The sequence below is a fragment of the Trichoplax adhaerens genome, genomic scaffold (genome assembly GCF_000150275.1).
Source record: "Trichoplax adhaerens TRIADscaffold_45 genomic scaffold, whole genome shotgun sequence".
Taxonomy (NCBI): Eukaryota; Metazoa; Placozoa; class Uniplacotomia; order Trichoplacea; family Trichoplacidae; genus Trichoplax; species Trichoplax adhaerens.
Window position 1 is genome coordinate 89,502 of NW_002060985.1, and position 16,067 is coordinate 105,568.

The 16,067-nt window shown below is 34.1% G+C and overlaps 3 protein-coding genes across 3 annotated transcripts; all 3 read left to right on the top strand.

Moving 5' to 3' along the window:
- Window positions 1-332: 332 nt before the first annotated feature.
- On the top strand, window positions 333-2,671 carry TRIADDRAFT_62403 (uncharacterized protein; the record flags this gene model as incomplete). The annotated part of the gene is made up of 2 exons (XM_002118327.1): window positions 333-565; window positions 1,801-2,671. 2 exons carry the CDS (start codon window positions 333-335, stop codon window positions 2,669-2,671), a joined length of 1,104 nt encoding a protein of 367 aa, XP_002118363.1.
- Window positions 2,672-4,715: 2,044 nt separating this feature from the next.
- TRIADDRAFT_62404 (uncharacterized protein) lies at window positions 4,716-7,594 on the top strand (the record flags this gene model as incomplete). Its single annotated transcript, XM_002118328.1, has 2 exons — window positions 4,716-5,028; window positions 5,481-7,594. 2 exons carry the CDS (start codon window positions 4,716-4,718, stop codon window positions 7,592-7,594), a joined length of 2,427 nt encoding a protein of 808 aa, XP_002118364.1.
- A 1,931-nt stretch (window positions 7,595-9,525) lies between these two features.
- Window positions 9,526-14,097, top strand: TRIADDRAFT_62405 (uncharacterized protein; the record flags this gene model as incomplete). The annotated part of the gene is made up of 8 exons (XM_002118329.1): window positions 9,526-9,606; window positions 9,994-10,031; window positions 10,200-10,241; window positions 10,820-10,844; window positions 11,340-11,454; window positions 12,001-12,108; window positions 12,955-13,349; window positions 13,459-14,097. 8 exons carry the CDS (start codon window positions 9,526-9,528, stop codon window positions 14,095-14,097), a joined length of 1,443 nt encoding a protein of 480 aa, XP_002118365.1.
- Between the last annotated feature and the right edge of the window lie 1,970 nt (window positions 14,098-16,067).

Sequence of the window (16,067 nt, forward strand, 5' to 3'; positions counted from 1 at the left end):
ACATTTCTGAGCACTTTATACTCAAATTCATTGTAAAACTGGAAATTGCCTCCAAAATTGTAGAAAACGAAGAGAGTGCACCACTAGGCAAAACAGGAAAAGGTGTGAAAGTTGCTACCAATATCTTGGGGAGCGCGGCTTCAGATACAGCAACGGCAGTCACAGGCGGAGTATCAAGCGTTTTTAGATGTTCTGCTACTGCAAACATCATAATACAGTTGTTGGGCGATGGTATTGAATGGTATCTCCAAAAATACGATAGAAAGAAATTGAAAGAACTTATTGACAAAATAGCACCCGATAATGACGATACCACATTGGCAATCTCAATGATGGCTTTGGAAATCTTGTTAATGTTTGAACAACAAATATCTTATATCTCCGATGAAATCAATTATCATTATATTAAAAAATTGGCTGATGACATGACTGATGCTATTATTAAAGCCTTTGCGAACGAAGAAACTACATCGTCAAGCAATTCAAAGCCAGTTGATCTAGCTGAGTTTGCTATCAAGACTATTGCCAGTCCTACTTTTAGCAAGAAACACATGACTTCTTACCTGTATGTATGAACAGATTTTCTTTCCAAGTGTATCGCTAATTATTTACGCAACAAGGCGGTTTGAATTTCTAAATTCATATCGTAGAAATTCTGCACGATATCTATTTTAAATTTTCGTACATGTTTGACTTGGATTATCTTTGCTTATTACTCTCAATATGAACTTTTCTAACATTATTTTAGTAGTGAGTAATCTAGTAAGGGAATGTTTTTGATTCACATTAGTTACTATAAAAAAAGGCAATGGAGTTCTTATCGTCACTATGTCAAGCGTACTGTAGTCCCGCTGTGAGTGCTTGCTTAACCCTAATGTAACCCTCGTCGCTTAACACATCGTTCAAGAGCATAGTTGCCATGATGGCATTGTAAAGGATCATTAAACTTAGCCAGTATTACTGCCGCCAACTTTGATATTTACTGGAAATAGCTTAAACACTGATGCACATCTGTTAGAGTCTGCATATATTCCAAACTTTATGCCAATTGAAAGGTGTACGATATTGCACTATAGCAAGGATAATCTGTTTTTACCCTCTTGTCCAAATTTCCGGTTTACATAACAATTTTTCCATCACTCAGGGGCATATATCAGTTTACTTACGGTATTGCTTTGATGGAATATCTTAATTTTCAAGTGGTATAAAGTTCGGATATAAACTCGTACAGTGGTGCATCATTAATTAAACCATTTACCCTAAGTTCAGCACTATTGGTTTTAAAATTAGCTGGGCCGAATACTGCGAGATACGTTTTTATTAGTTGAATTGCTTCGGTAATCCTATAAGAAATGATTGGTAACCTAATTCATGAAAATTAGAAATACTTTTTATTTAGAATTAAAATATATTAATCGCTAAATGTAACCTGAATATAGCTGATTGAATATCTGCAAGGTCCCTTGTGTACTTACATGCAAATATGAGTAAAGCATTTTCCATCCACGGTCTTTTAATGGTGATGGGTAATTTATTATATTATCAACATGCGCAGGCTTTTATAACCTATCAGCTGCTATCAGCTGTCTTGTAACTTATGATTATGCAATTTAATCTACATTTGTGAATATAACATCTTGCATTAATATACGTAGTTTTGTAGAGTACTTTGCTTCATGTTGGGTAGCATTCGCTATAAAAATGGACTTAGTGGTCTAGAATGTCGTTCTCTTCACATTTCTATAATGGATTAAGAATTTGCTGAACACAAAATGAACATATGCAATATTCGTATCGTAGGTCAAAAGGTACTGGAAGTGAATTAAAAGTTTTACCAGAAAAGAAAAAGATCAGAGCCTCCGAGTTATTAAAAAATATTGGCATTAGGACTGTCGAGGACAACACAGTAAAGTACTACAAATTGAAGGGGGAAAAAAGCGACATTTGTGAATATGGCTTCCGCCAAAAATCATTCCTTGAGGGCTCTGGCTCAATCAATAAAAAATCTTACGAGCTTTTGGATTCATCTGCTATTAAAAAAAACTTCAAATATCAGACCCAATTGGGCAAAGTTGAAAATGTTGAAGATCTAAAACACTATGCTCAAAATATATTAAATGAGGTCTTAGTAGACGAAAAGTCATTGATAGTAACGATGCTTGAGAAAATAAAGGGAGACGTACATAGTTTTAATAGTTCAAATGACAGTGTAAAACAACTAGTCCAAGAGAACATTGAAAAATTTTTAGAAACTTTAAATGTCTCCGATTTTAAAAACTGCAGTAAAGACATAAAGGAATTAATGCCAATGATGAAAGAAAATACGGAAAAAATTAATTTACTATTGTATCATTTAGCTGAACAAAATGGCAAACTGTTCGATCCAAATCAAAATGTTAGAAATCTAGAAAGTAAAAATAACGGAACTAAAAGGACAGATAAAAAAACAGAGGACAATACTGAAAATACTGAAATGATACGTAGCCAAAATCAACAGAACGGTTATACATCGGACGAATTGAAAAATAAAAATAAAGAATCTGATGAAAAGCAAAGCTCAAAGCCAACAGCTGCAGCGACCTCTCAAGGTAAAAGGAAGGGTAAAATTGATGCATTCAATTGTATATGCAATCAGAATCAAAATAATGATTCTACCATGATACCAAAATAATGATGCTACCATGATCTCAGTAATGCCAGCGATAGTTTTGTTCAGTAATTACCATCTGTGATTTTAGTCTGTTGCAATTAGTATCGTAAGGGATGTTACGAATGCCCATTGCCCAATTGCCCTTAGTTATGGGCTACTAGAAAAAATACCTGGACTGGACACTCCTTTGGACGGACAGACATTTGGCCTATTTTGGTCATACTTTAGTATGCAGACAGTCGATTCTGAACTGACTAATATTTTCGAAATTAAGTTGTGCCTGTTACAGCACTAAGCTCTGCTTTAGATGATGAATGTTATTCAACGGTTTCATCGGTACTGTAGAATGAGGGGAAAAATGATAGGCCTGCACATTATTTTGCACTGACGGCTGCTTTGCGTCCCTCTTTCTTTCCTTTTCATGCAGTAGTCCCTGGTGCAGTCCAAGGTGTTTTTTCTGGGAGTCCATGCTAATTGAAGCCAGTATACATTCCAGTACTGATGATCATTCATACCGGTTGTGCTGTTGCGGATTATATTATTCTGCAGAGGAATAGTCTTCGTCTTTCGTAGGCTTGCTACATTCTCCAAAGCTAAGCAGTCTTAGTGTCAATATTATGATTTGAGTGAAAGGATAAAATTGGATTCTCTTCTTTAAAGTTATCACACACCAGTAAGCAATAGATTATATAAATGGTTATTTATATTTGAAAGTAGTCCAGATCTAAAACGATCTATATTGGAAGGAAAATTATTGTATGATAGCCCCTCAATACCGTAATAATCTTACATAATGATTTATATATAATGAATTAATTAAACGAATAATTATGTACATTAAATCGATCATTCCATGGTGGCTCTATTCTGTTAGTCACTAGAAGTAAATGCAATGATATAGGGTAGCCTCCTTATTTTTGTAGTACTGAGGAATATTGAAATAGAAGATTGTTCCTACTGAAGCCTTGCCTTCACACTACTACTACTGTGGTGTAATTTATAAAACTGCATGTTATATGCACCAATTAATTATTTGCAGTGGTGTTGCTGTCCGATTTTAATATCAATTTTTATTCTAAATGAGCTTTATTTAACACAAATGCTGATTGCCTTTCGAGGTTATGTTCTTCTGAAGATGTTTGATTGATTTTGTTCCTTTTTGATATGCATATTAACTGTTAATAGTCATAGTAGCTAGAATGTCAGCATACATGGATTGAGTTACAATCTAACGATAGGGGTGCGTTAGGATACTTATATTATTGTGCTCAGTTAACTATTCGTTGTTGTTTGTCGTAAGCACCAATTCGTAATCTGGGCAAAGCTTAATATTTGAATATAGCTGCACGTTGCCTGACTGTTATGAGACTGCACTATAATTATGCAAATAAGAAGGGCAGTAATGATCACAATAGTAAAATAAGCACAAATAGGTGAGATTGAAATAAAATCGGACACCTTCAAAATAGGAAGCGTGTAGAGTGTTTTAGTGTGGTCGCAACAAGTGGTACCTAGTTCTATTAATTGTAATGTCATTGCATTGAATCTGTGGGAGCCTTCTGTTTTTGTACAATATCTCTTGTGATAGAGTAAATCTTGTCTGATTTTAGCAGTGCCAACAAATGTTATTAAAACTTTACGCTCCAAAACGATTGATTAAGCTTAATGTAACTGTAGTGTATTTAGTTTCACTGTAGTTCTTAGACATGTTCGTAAATATATATATGTTCGTTAATTCGTATCCGGTAAATAAGCTGCTCCCATTTTATCTTTAATTTGATCTTGGATATTTCCATATAAGATTAGTGATTCATTAGTTCATCTTTTGCCCTGACCTTTGCCTATTTGATAGTTTTTACAAAATCAAGCATACAAAACGTAGCCAAAAATCTGAACTTTGATCTCATTACAAACTAGGATCGTCTTAGCTAGGATTAAACCTTTTCTGCCTTTACCTGTTCTTTTGCAGCGCTGTACAGTACTTTGTTTTAAAGTAATATTGATCCAATGTCACATTTCTTCTCAAATAATTTTTCAAGCAGAGTTGACAAAAGTATTTCAAAAAATGGTTATGAGCAAATGCCTCACCTATGTCATCGATAAGGGAGATCAACAGATCTTGAGTGATGTCCCTTTGGTGGATATTGTACACGATTTACAAAGTATTGGGTTAATATCTGATGACGAAGCTAATAAACTTAAAGATGTTCGCCTGAGTAATAACGAGAGAATCCTTCAATTTATTAAAATACTAAAATCAAGACGCGATGACAACTATTTTCAGTTTTGCTGCACACTAAAGGATAGCCAAGTTACAAATAATCAAAATCCTGCTAGAAAATTCGAGATAAAAGCTAACACCTCGAGGAACGGACGCGGTAACAAAACTTGTTTTAAACAAATATTGTTGATTAATGTATAATTCTTTTCGTTTATTATATTACAAAATAAAGTTTGTAATATATTTTTTCACCGTAATTAATTGTTGGCGATGAGAATATTACATAATGTTCTCCTTATTCGCATTAAATGAAAGATCAATAATCCTAGTTATAAAATATTATTAAACTGTTACCATTGGAGTCATTATTTTATCAAGTAGTTAAATAGCCATAGATAAGGTTGTACAGTTGTTAGGATTGGCGATAGCCTTAATTCGTACCGTTATCTTATGTCTTTAGATTTAAACTGAGATAATTTTAAATGCCTAGTAGGGTAGATTTACAGATTGGATTATTTCGTAGAATACTATAGATGAAGTTAATTAAAAATGAAGCATGATAATTTATTCGTTCTTTATTCAAAATTTAATATTCATATTTATCCTAAGAAAAAGAATATAAGGAAGCCTATGTTGAAGCTAGAAGATACGTATCCTGTCGTAATGAAATTATTAGGATCATAATTACCGGTCCGCAAAATGTTGGAAAATCATGTCTTATTCAAGCTTTTATACAACAAGGCTTCATTCATGCAGTTGAAGCGACAACAGCAGAAGTAATCACAAAAGAACTTGTCAAATTGGTCACTTATAACATGGATGATAAATCAGTTGATGATTTTAAAGCAGTTCTAGCTAGAAAAGTCATTACAGCGATCGGAGATGTTAAACTCCTAAAACGAGAAGAGGAATCACATTCTGATTCCAGCTCGAATAATATTGAATCCTCGACACCATCGCCATCAACTCAATTAGATAGTACTGCTTCTACAAGCAATCTCGTCGAGACCAGTCCTCAGACTACACAGGCTGATGAAGACATGATTCCACTAGATTTTCTTAAGAATTACTTTCGAGGAAGCTCTGAATCAGATAGAGCTTCAGTAATAGATCACAGCCATTACGATAAACTATGGGACGTTGCTTGTCATTCCATTTATCACATAACTCATCAGCCATTCCTATCGCACAATTACATTTATCTTCTCGTCCTAGATATGTCTCAAGATATGAACAATCATGTCGTTAATCAAGAAGGCGAGAACACCGAAATGACATACTTGGAAGCCGTACAAGAATGGCTTGCTTCAATTATCGGTAGTAGTAAAAGTATTGCTAAGACAAAGGCCAAAATTAATGGTGTTTCAGAAGATATCGTATGGCCTATAGTTATTTTAGTCGGGACACACGCTGATAAATTAGGTGATGAAAAGGCCTGTCAAGAAAGATTTAAGATATTTGAAAATACTATTCTTCAAGAATTTCCTTTTTATAGTGATCACATATATGGATCTAGAATTATATTTAACTGTAATCACAAGGATAACAGTGAAGAAACGCGATCGCAGCGTCAAAAAAATTGTACAAAATTACATAATATTCTATGGGACTTTGTTGATCATCAACCCTCCATTGATCCTTTATCTAAAATTTCACATAAATGGTATATTATGGCAGCTATATTGCAGGCATTTCCTACAAAGTTAAATCAGAGCGTTAGCAGAATTATGACAGCTGAAGAAATCAAGCTATTAGCCGAAGAGTACAAATTATGCGACGGCACTGAAGATGTTCATCAAATGTTACGCTGTCTTCATGATCTAAGAGAAATCGTTTATTGCCAAAATGAACCTGTCCAAGGAGAAGTTGTTACTCAAGTTGAATGGCTATTAGATGTATTTCGTTCTATTATTCAGTTACATAAACCTGATAGTAAAATGCTGACAAGAAAGAAAGAATATATAGAAGCTGGAAAGATAGGAATCATGTCGCAAAACTATATTAATTCTAAATTCGATAAGCTCAAAGTAGAAGAAAAGGAAAGAAAATTTTTATTAGATTTAATGGAATCTTATGGCATTATTTGCAAGGTCAGGAAAGAAGATGATGATAGTACTGATCAGTATTTCGTGCCCTATTTACTTCGTTCAAATAGCCAAGAGCTTGATTGCAAAGGATTTAAAGAGTCAGGATGGCTTTACGTTGGATTTAAGCCATCACAAATGCCTAATATTCCTGATGGCATTTTATTTTGTTTACTTGTATCTTGCTATAAAGAATGGAAAAAGTTAAAGATTGAGCTACGTTACAAGTGTGAAAAATATCGGCTGAAAGAAGATTGTTATGATATTGTAGTTAAAAAAGAGAGTTCCTATATTGGTATCCAATATCGCTATCGAATGGTACCAAATAAACCACAAATACAGAAAACAATAGAAGCAAAGGTGAAAAAATTCATAAATGAGAAGCCATATGAATTTCTTCGGAATAAACTAGCATCCCTGATTAAAGAAAGGATGCCAGGATGCACAAAATCAGATTGTTCATACTTTATAAAATGTCCTAGCTGTAATCGCTTTAATCCTGTTTCTGATCCTCTCGATGGCAGCTCCAATGTGATATTTTGCGATTGCAGCGATACTTCTGAATCCGGATCTATCCATAAGTGGGTTATGTCATCCGGTAAGCTAATTAGTGATAAACTCGAGTCCTTGCTGGATTAATTTTGATAAACATTAGTTAATTCGCAATTCTGGGATTTTGGTTTATATTCTTGTAGTACTTGACATAGATGAGCTATTAGATTTACAGAACCAATTTTGCTTTCGTATTTACTAGCAAATTGATTATTTCTTACATTGAGTTATACATCAGTTCCCCCATTTTCTTTACGTGTATAATATCAATAAATATTAAGTCTGTAAGAAATTCGTAGTCTAGCCCACTGTAGGCTAAAAAGTCTAATTTATTTCTGTATAGATGACTTAAAGTACTAACTATAATAGCTTTATCGTTTACTGATTCCATTCCTTCCATTTTAATATGCGCATTGACTTTAACGTCGTCAATTTAAAGGTTAATGTAAATTCTACTGCTAGCAAGCAAGCGCATATATTTTGAAGTAAAACAGCTCTACAGTACCAACACCGATGAAATCGGGCTATATTAGCTCAGAAATGATTTTAGTTTTCTTTCGTATGTATTCAATGTGCCTTTGTACCGCCCAATTAATGAACTTATTTTAAGACATGCCATTAGATAATTTCTTCAATGCTATGTTTGCTCTTATTAAACATTTATATTTATCCTTGTGACTGCGATAGTAGAAAATACAGACGCAAATGGTAGAAATACTCGATACTCGACGAATACGGAAATTTAAGCATGAAAAGATACAAAGACAATTTCGAATACTTCGATCATCTCCCATTTACACAATTCTTCAACCATGAAAATCTATGGTCGGACAAGCAGTTAATACTATATAAAAATGGATCTAGTTTGAATATTTATAACCCCCAAACACTACAGCTACAAATCACTCTACCATCCCCTCACTTCGATATAGAGGACATGCAATGGAATCTTCAACACTCTCAACTCATCATCAGGGGTAGCGAGGATTACTGCTTAGTAACCCACGTGAAAAAGATTTGCATGAAATGTAAAGTTAATCTTGTATCTTGTACCCAGTGCAATTTAACGAGAGTGACAATAAACTAAGTTAACATTGCTTCCATAATCAATGAAGATGATTGATGTGTATACTGTCCAAATGGATAAAGTATACCCCCAATGTCAGTAAAACCAATACCCAAAAATAAATAAAGCAAAGCATGATTAAAAGCAGTGTAGTCTATGTCTAGTCTATGGTCAATGCAATTGCTGAGTTAGTTTAATGTCTATTACAAATCGTAGTCAAAGAGGGACTTGAAAGAGAAAAGGAAAAACGTCTCTAACAAAACATTGGTAAAATAGGAGAACATAAAGATCAACATTGGGATGGAGAAAATGGATTGCAGCCTATCTATCATTAAGCATCCCATCTAGTCTAAAGCAAATATTGATGACAGTCTTGTAATACTGTAGATGGTGATCTCTTCAGCTCTTAATAAACTAAATTAACATCACTTCTATCAATGAAGATGATAGATGTGCGCTCTGTACAGATGGATAAAGTATACCCCTAATGTCAGTAAAACCAATGCCCGAAAATAAATAATGCAAAACACCATTGCATATTCGTCCATGGGGAGAATGTAATGGTTGAGTTGGTTCAATTCCAATTATAAATGGTAGTGAAAGAGAGATTTGAAGAGAAAACGAAAACATTTGTAAAAAGATGAAGGATTAAGATTGAGGTAAAATAGGATGAGAAAATAAAAATAGGGATAAAGAAAATGATTTGCGAAATTGCAGTCGATCACAAAGCAAACCCCCAAAAGTCAGTTTAATCAATACCCAAAATAAATCAAAACAAAATTAATAGTATTGCAATCAATGCAATTGTGCAGCTAGTTCAATGTTTATTGCAAATTGCAGTAAAAGACGGACTTGAAAGAGAAACAATCTCACCAAGTTCTTGGTCAAAATAACATGAGAAGATAAAATAGTCAATGTATTTGGTACAACATTTCTGCTAGCAAAGGCGATCATGACTGGAAGGGATATTGCAAAAAGAAAATCGTCTTACCTTGTTGTCCATGTTGTCTTCCACTTTTTCCCGACCCTAAAGGTGAGATCGCCTGCTTTCATTCTGTTTCTCACCTTGCTATCCACAGTTTACAAAGTAAATTAGTGATTTCAATTAGAGCCAAGAAAAGTGAATGGCGAGCATGCAGTAAATTGCGTGCCTGTGCGATACTTTCTCAGTCCAAGTGAGGTTACTCGGTTGATATCTTGCTTATAATATTGTCCGCTGTAGATTCAATTCCTACTCCTATAGGGTGACAAGCTATTTTGCACAGTAACTTGCAGCGCCGACTCTCTACTTAGTCTTCCTCTTCTTCTACTGCCTTCTACACGTGAAATGGCAGTCAACCAGTGAACATCTTTTTTTCTCACATTCTTTTTCCATACTACAGATTTCTCTCTCATACTTATTAATCTGTGCCTTTGACAGATATTGTTGGGTGTTAACATTCTCATCTTGCTTAGCAGGTAAGTCTTTCAACCAGTTAAAGCAATCTTAATCGATGCCATTTTAAACGCAAACCTTAACATTATTGCCATAATGTAATCGCTCCTTTATCGCCATTAGACCTATAGTTGACATTTTGGGTTGTGAACTGAATTTCTCTTATACTTGTTAATCTGTGTGTTTTATAGATATTGCTGGGTGTTAGCATTCTCATCTAGCTTAATGAATAGGTAAGTCCTTCAACAAGTGACAATAGTCTTAATTAATCGCTATCATTTTAAACGTCGAATGGGTTGGTAACCCTGACATTATTCCTATAATCATCCCTCTATCGCAATACGCAAGTTACAGGATTTGCTGGATAAACGGTCAACAAATACACCTACTTCACACTTTTTCTATCTACTGGGTATCAGTAAAACCAGAGCATTGGATAGATTGGGCCTGTAAAAATATACATTCTAGCCGAAGAGATAGTTAAAGTAAGCAATATATAGCTCTTCATAGGTTAGAAAGCTATAGAGTAGGAACACGCTTGGATAGTAGAACATTTTCTTTCCTATGCAAATAGTCAGTATGCAAAAAACAATGTACTGAGATTATGCAATGTTCATAGAATGATGAACAAGCTACTGTACATGGCTGTAGTATAAATGAAATGATGTCCATCATATTACTTACAACCTACTGTAAAAAGAAACTTTTGTAATAAAGTGAAAATAGGATGATAGAATTTTAGTTTCATCCAATGCCACCCGATGAGTTAGTAGACTTTGGCGTAAACCTTTCTACAATACTTAATTACAAGATATAGAGAAAAAAATAAGAGTGTAGTAAGTTACTATAACAGGATTGAAATTGATTGACTATACAAGTATTACGATGTTTGAAAAATGTGTTGATCATTTTGCGTTGGTGTTAGTATAAATATACCTACAGCAATCCTTTAATTGAGGCAGAACAACCAACCTACTGTAGGCTATAGTATCACCAAAAATTCTATTTAAAAGGACTAAAATACTGTGCTGATCAAATCATCTCCACATATTAGTAATTTTGCTGCAATTTCAAACGTGAAAGACAATGTATTCCACCAATAATAACGAAGCGAAGAGAGTGTTGTAATGCCACTTTAACGCATTGGATATTTTGGAATTCTATCGAAGATATCGACTTCAGGAATAACATTTCGTCATTTGCTTGTTATTGATATGTCTGATTTAAATAGCACAACAGGCAAGAAAATGGAGAGATCAATGCATATTACTATATTTATGTTCGTGGTCAATATTAACAATCTAATGCTGCCAACTTGAATACCATACCAGGTTACTCGTTATACTACACGCAAATATCCTAACTCTAACTTAGATTCAACAGCAAATTATCTATCCCCAACATTCGTTAATGGGGTATTCGATGTATCATCTTTCAGTGCAAAAAGTAAGTTACCAATGATCACAAGTATTAACTATATTATATAGTATTAATAAATGAACTTTCTAAGAATAGATTTTAACCTCACCTGTACTTAAAAATGGCAATTTTATACATAGCTAACCTAGCTGATAATATGGCAATCTAAATCGCTGAGTTGCTTATTGCCAACAGAAAAACGATCAAAGGATTGTTAACGTAAAGATTGATTTAAAGGATCAAGTACAAAAGATCCAAAAAATAGAAACAAACTATTATTAAGAATGGCAATCAAACAAGGCGTATGGAGGTTTTTTGGAATTTTGGCTTTAGCTTTGATAGCTCTTCCTCGCCATAGCCAATCTGCCAAGATATTCCAGGCAGCTCAATATTATCATAGTCATGCTCATGTGGTAGCAACGATTGGTGATGAATTACATCGACGAGGCCATAATGTGATAATGGTAGCATCTTCAGCTGTTCAATTTCGGCCTCCTAAAAAATATGCAATCTAATATTATCAAACTCCAGTAACGCAGTAACACTTAGCAAATTGTACGGCCATTTCCTTAGAGAATAACGATGTCTATTTGCAGCCATGCCATATTCACGCTGGTATGGACCTTGCTACTTTTAGCAAAGAAAGAAACTTACTAGAAAATGTAAAACGTCAAAATTGCGGTAATGATATGTCATTCAATTATAATATAAGACAGTGAATCATCTAATAGATAGTCTGTTCAACAGTTCCACCATTCTTGCTGCTCACCACCCCCTCCCCCAAATAAATTTACTAGCTTTGCATCCTATTCAGTATCCAATAGATTGGTTTTATCATCAGGCAGTTGATATCTGATTCGATTAGAACATCTTATTTGTAAATAGGGTTAACACCTTATTGATACTCAATAACTTTAATGTAAAGCGCTTGAGGACGCCTATTTTTACTCAAGCGAATGTCAGTTTAATTGATATTCGATAGCAGAAAATTGGCTCTTGTTTAAACAATAGTAAACTCGTTCTTTAAGATGGTAAATGACTTCATTGTATTTAAGGGATAATTTATTACAGTCCAGCTCTGATTTTCTCATTCCTAGTTCTTATTGCAAAATATCGTAAACTAAACCGATGATATGTAGTTTTCATGTTTATAGATGCTAAATTTACCTTAATAAGAAAGCATTGAATGAGGATAATGGTCATGTTAAAAGCTTTACAGACGAGTAGTTAGGATAGCAACAGCAGGATATATAAGTACAGAGTTCGCTCATGCAATTATACAATAATAAGATTCTCACGTTAGTAGCTACTCCTACTTAGTAATAGAATTATAATTTGCGTCAAATGTTTTATCGTTATTTACAAGTGATTTGATACTTTTACAAGTAAATCTTGATGGGCAAGATAGTATAATAGGTTAAATTTAAAATTAAAAAATTAAAAAGTAAAAGATTAAATTTAAATCTATTAAAATGTTTGTTTAGCAGTCAAGTAACAAGAAATTCATCATTAATATTTTATTAACAGATGGAGTTCTATGCGATATCAGCAGCCCTATTTGTCAAATTATTACTGAAGCAGCAAACATTAAGGTCTTGGTTGCTGTTGCTGCATTTGGATTTGCCGATCCACTCGTAACTGGATTCTGCCATATACCTAATCCGTTGGCTTATGTTCCACAACTTGGACTCAAATTTACCAACAAAATGCCATTACATCAGCGTATTATTAAAGTCGTTGTTTCTCATCTTACATCGACATTAGTCCATTTATTTTTTCTACCTTACATGTTTGCAGAAGTAAACAAAACTAGTTTAGGCATTGATAGCATTCCCGATTTAGTGTATAGTCGAGCCTCATTTCTTTTAGTCAATACAGATTTTACTATGGATTATCCTCGTCCAACTTCACCGACTACCAAAGTAGTCGGCCCTATACTCCCTAAACCTGCTCAATCATTATCTTCTGATTTGCAACAATTTGCATCGAAGAATCCTAACGGCACAGTGGTTATCTCCTTTGGTACGATAGGTAACCGCATTAAAATATGCCACTAATGTTACAATGCTTTTTAATACTTTTAGCCAGTTACCATATAATGTTATTTGGAAATATACGGAACATATTCCGCAAAGTATTGCTTCAAATATTAAAATTATTCAGTGGTGGTCACAGAAAGATCTCCTTGGTCACTCAAATACTAAAGCACTTGTTACGCATTGTGGTTTAAATAACATTCTCGAAGGCGCTTATCATGGTGTACCTATGATCGGTATTCCAGTTGTCGGTGATCAAGCCAGCCATGGGCCTAAAATAGCAGCTAAAAATGTTGGAGTAGTATTAAATGTAGAAGAAACGACGCAAGATGATCTGTATTATGCAATTATAAACGTTACAACACGACAAGATATTATAGAAAGTACTCTTAGAATTTCGAAATTAATTCAAAATAGACCGAATAGTAGAACACCTGTTGAGGAAGCTAGCGATTGGATGGAATATGCGTTAAATTGCAATGATGGTGAATATTTACGTACGGAAAAGTATAATATCTCATGGCATCAATTCTATTTAATAGATGTATTTGCTTTAGTTTTAGTTTTCCTTGTCATTGCTGTTCAATTAATGCGTTTAATATACGTTTTATATACGTCTAATATATACGTTTAATATAATATTACCATTTTGACTTTGCCCCATTGCCAATTGGTGTGCTTTACTATTTTCTATAGTATTTGATACTTGATGATGATTTAGTGACGTTGTGTACTTTTATGCCATAATGACTATAAAATTAATGGCAAAAAGCGACTTGCAGAGTTTTAACGCTGCATGCATTCCATCAGTATATTTTAATTTCAAGTACGGTAATGAAACCCTAATAATTTCACTTTTATACGCAATTGAAACCATTACCTAATTGAAATAGATTATTAGATTGATATTACTATACTATATCCGATAAGTAGATCTTCGATATGAATACTGTTGAAGTAAATTTCTTCTTCACTCACAATCAAACTAAACTCTTATATCGTCCCTTGTATAATATATATATACTCGTAAACTGTTTTTTCCTAGCGAATAACTCTGATTAGCAAAATATTAAAACACATTTATCCATTCAATAGTCTATAGTACGGTGCATTGAGGACTGAGAACGTATAAAGTCACTTATTCGTGCTTCTATACTGCTTATTAAGCGTAAATCGATCCAGTCATTCTGCCTTCCAATCCACTACGATTGCTCATCAATATGCTTTAGTTTTACCTTTATTAATGACATGACACAAATATCAAATTAATGGCAGTACTACGCCTTCTTTTACAGCAATCGTTTTATGGTAATAAATGGAGTAATCATCACAGTCCAATTCATTTTAAATTGTAGTACCAAACTGCAAGTTTTACCCACTCAGTAAGTTTAGCATGAACGATACTAAACAAGCTAGAGAGAATACTGTAATACGATTTCATTACGATACCCGACATAACTTAATTCAATAACTTAACTTCATTCTTTTTCTATTTCAAATAATTATTTGATAGCACGATGTTGGCATAACCAGGTGACAAGATAGAATAGCGACTACTCCATTAGTTTTTGCACAAGTCATTTTCATTTACAGTTTCAGTAAAAGACTAAGCGCTTACTTTATGCAAGATGGCGATGATGCATTAGACAAGATGCTTTTTTGCATCAGATGGGACTGTATTCATGTCATGTTGATAAAGTTGTCCGTTGTAGAGCTACAGTAGACTGTAAATAGGCTGACAGCTATTTTGCACTGATGCACAGATGCACTACCTTGAAGACGTGGAAGGATTGCAGTTACCCATCTTCTCCTCATGACCGTTTCTGTTTGCATTTGCCAATAGTGTTTGTCATAATCTTCAGCAAGGAGAACTAGAGAAGGTCTGATTGCATATGGATTGGATCTTCATTCTATCGGTTAACCATCTGCAGGTATGAATACAATAACTTTAATTTTTAAATGGGAATTTTTGTAGTCCACGAGCAGTCAAGTTGTTCTATCGTGACGGTAGAAATCCTCAACGCTTCTATAGATACACACAACTATAAGGTAAGCAACGAGTTTTGAATACACTCCGACTTGCACAATCATTTTATTTACATGAGAAGCAACCAAATGGATCAGTGACTACGTTTCAATAATTTTACTTTTGATTTCTTGTCAACATGGAACAGCTGAACAGGCGCCCACTCCAACTTACCCTCTCCCAATCTTTTTGACTAAATTGCATGCTATTAATGAACATGTTGTTACTACAGTAGTTTGTACTAGCAGCTGTAGAAAGCTTTCGTTCAACATGGCTGTTCATTTATCCGTTGTTAAAGCAGGAATCCAACAGGTTTTGCTGCAATGAATGAAGGGATTATCCCTGCACGGTCATCATTTCCGGTGTTTACTAGCACTAGTCAATCGTTTCACACTTTGTGCTATGTTGACTTTCATGCTGAAAAATAGTGATGAGTTAATAACTGGTTTGAAAATGGAATTGCTCAAGTACGGCCAAGTTTTGTTTAAAATCAGTACGCAATTTCATTTTGTAGTCGCTTCAATTAACGTTACTCAAGATCTTTATTAAATCAATTGCTGTCACTTATACAGTCCGTT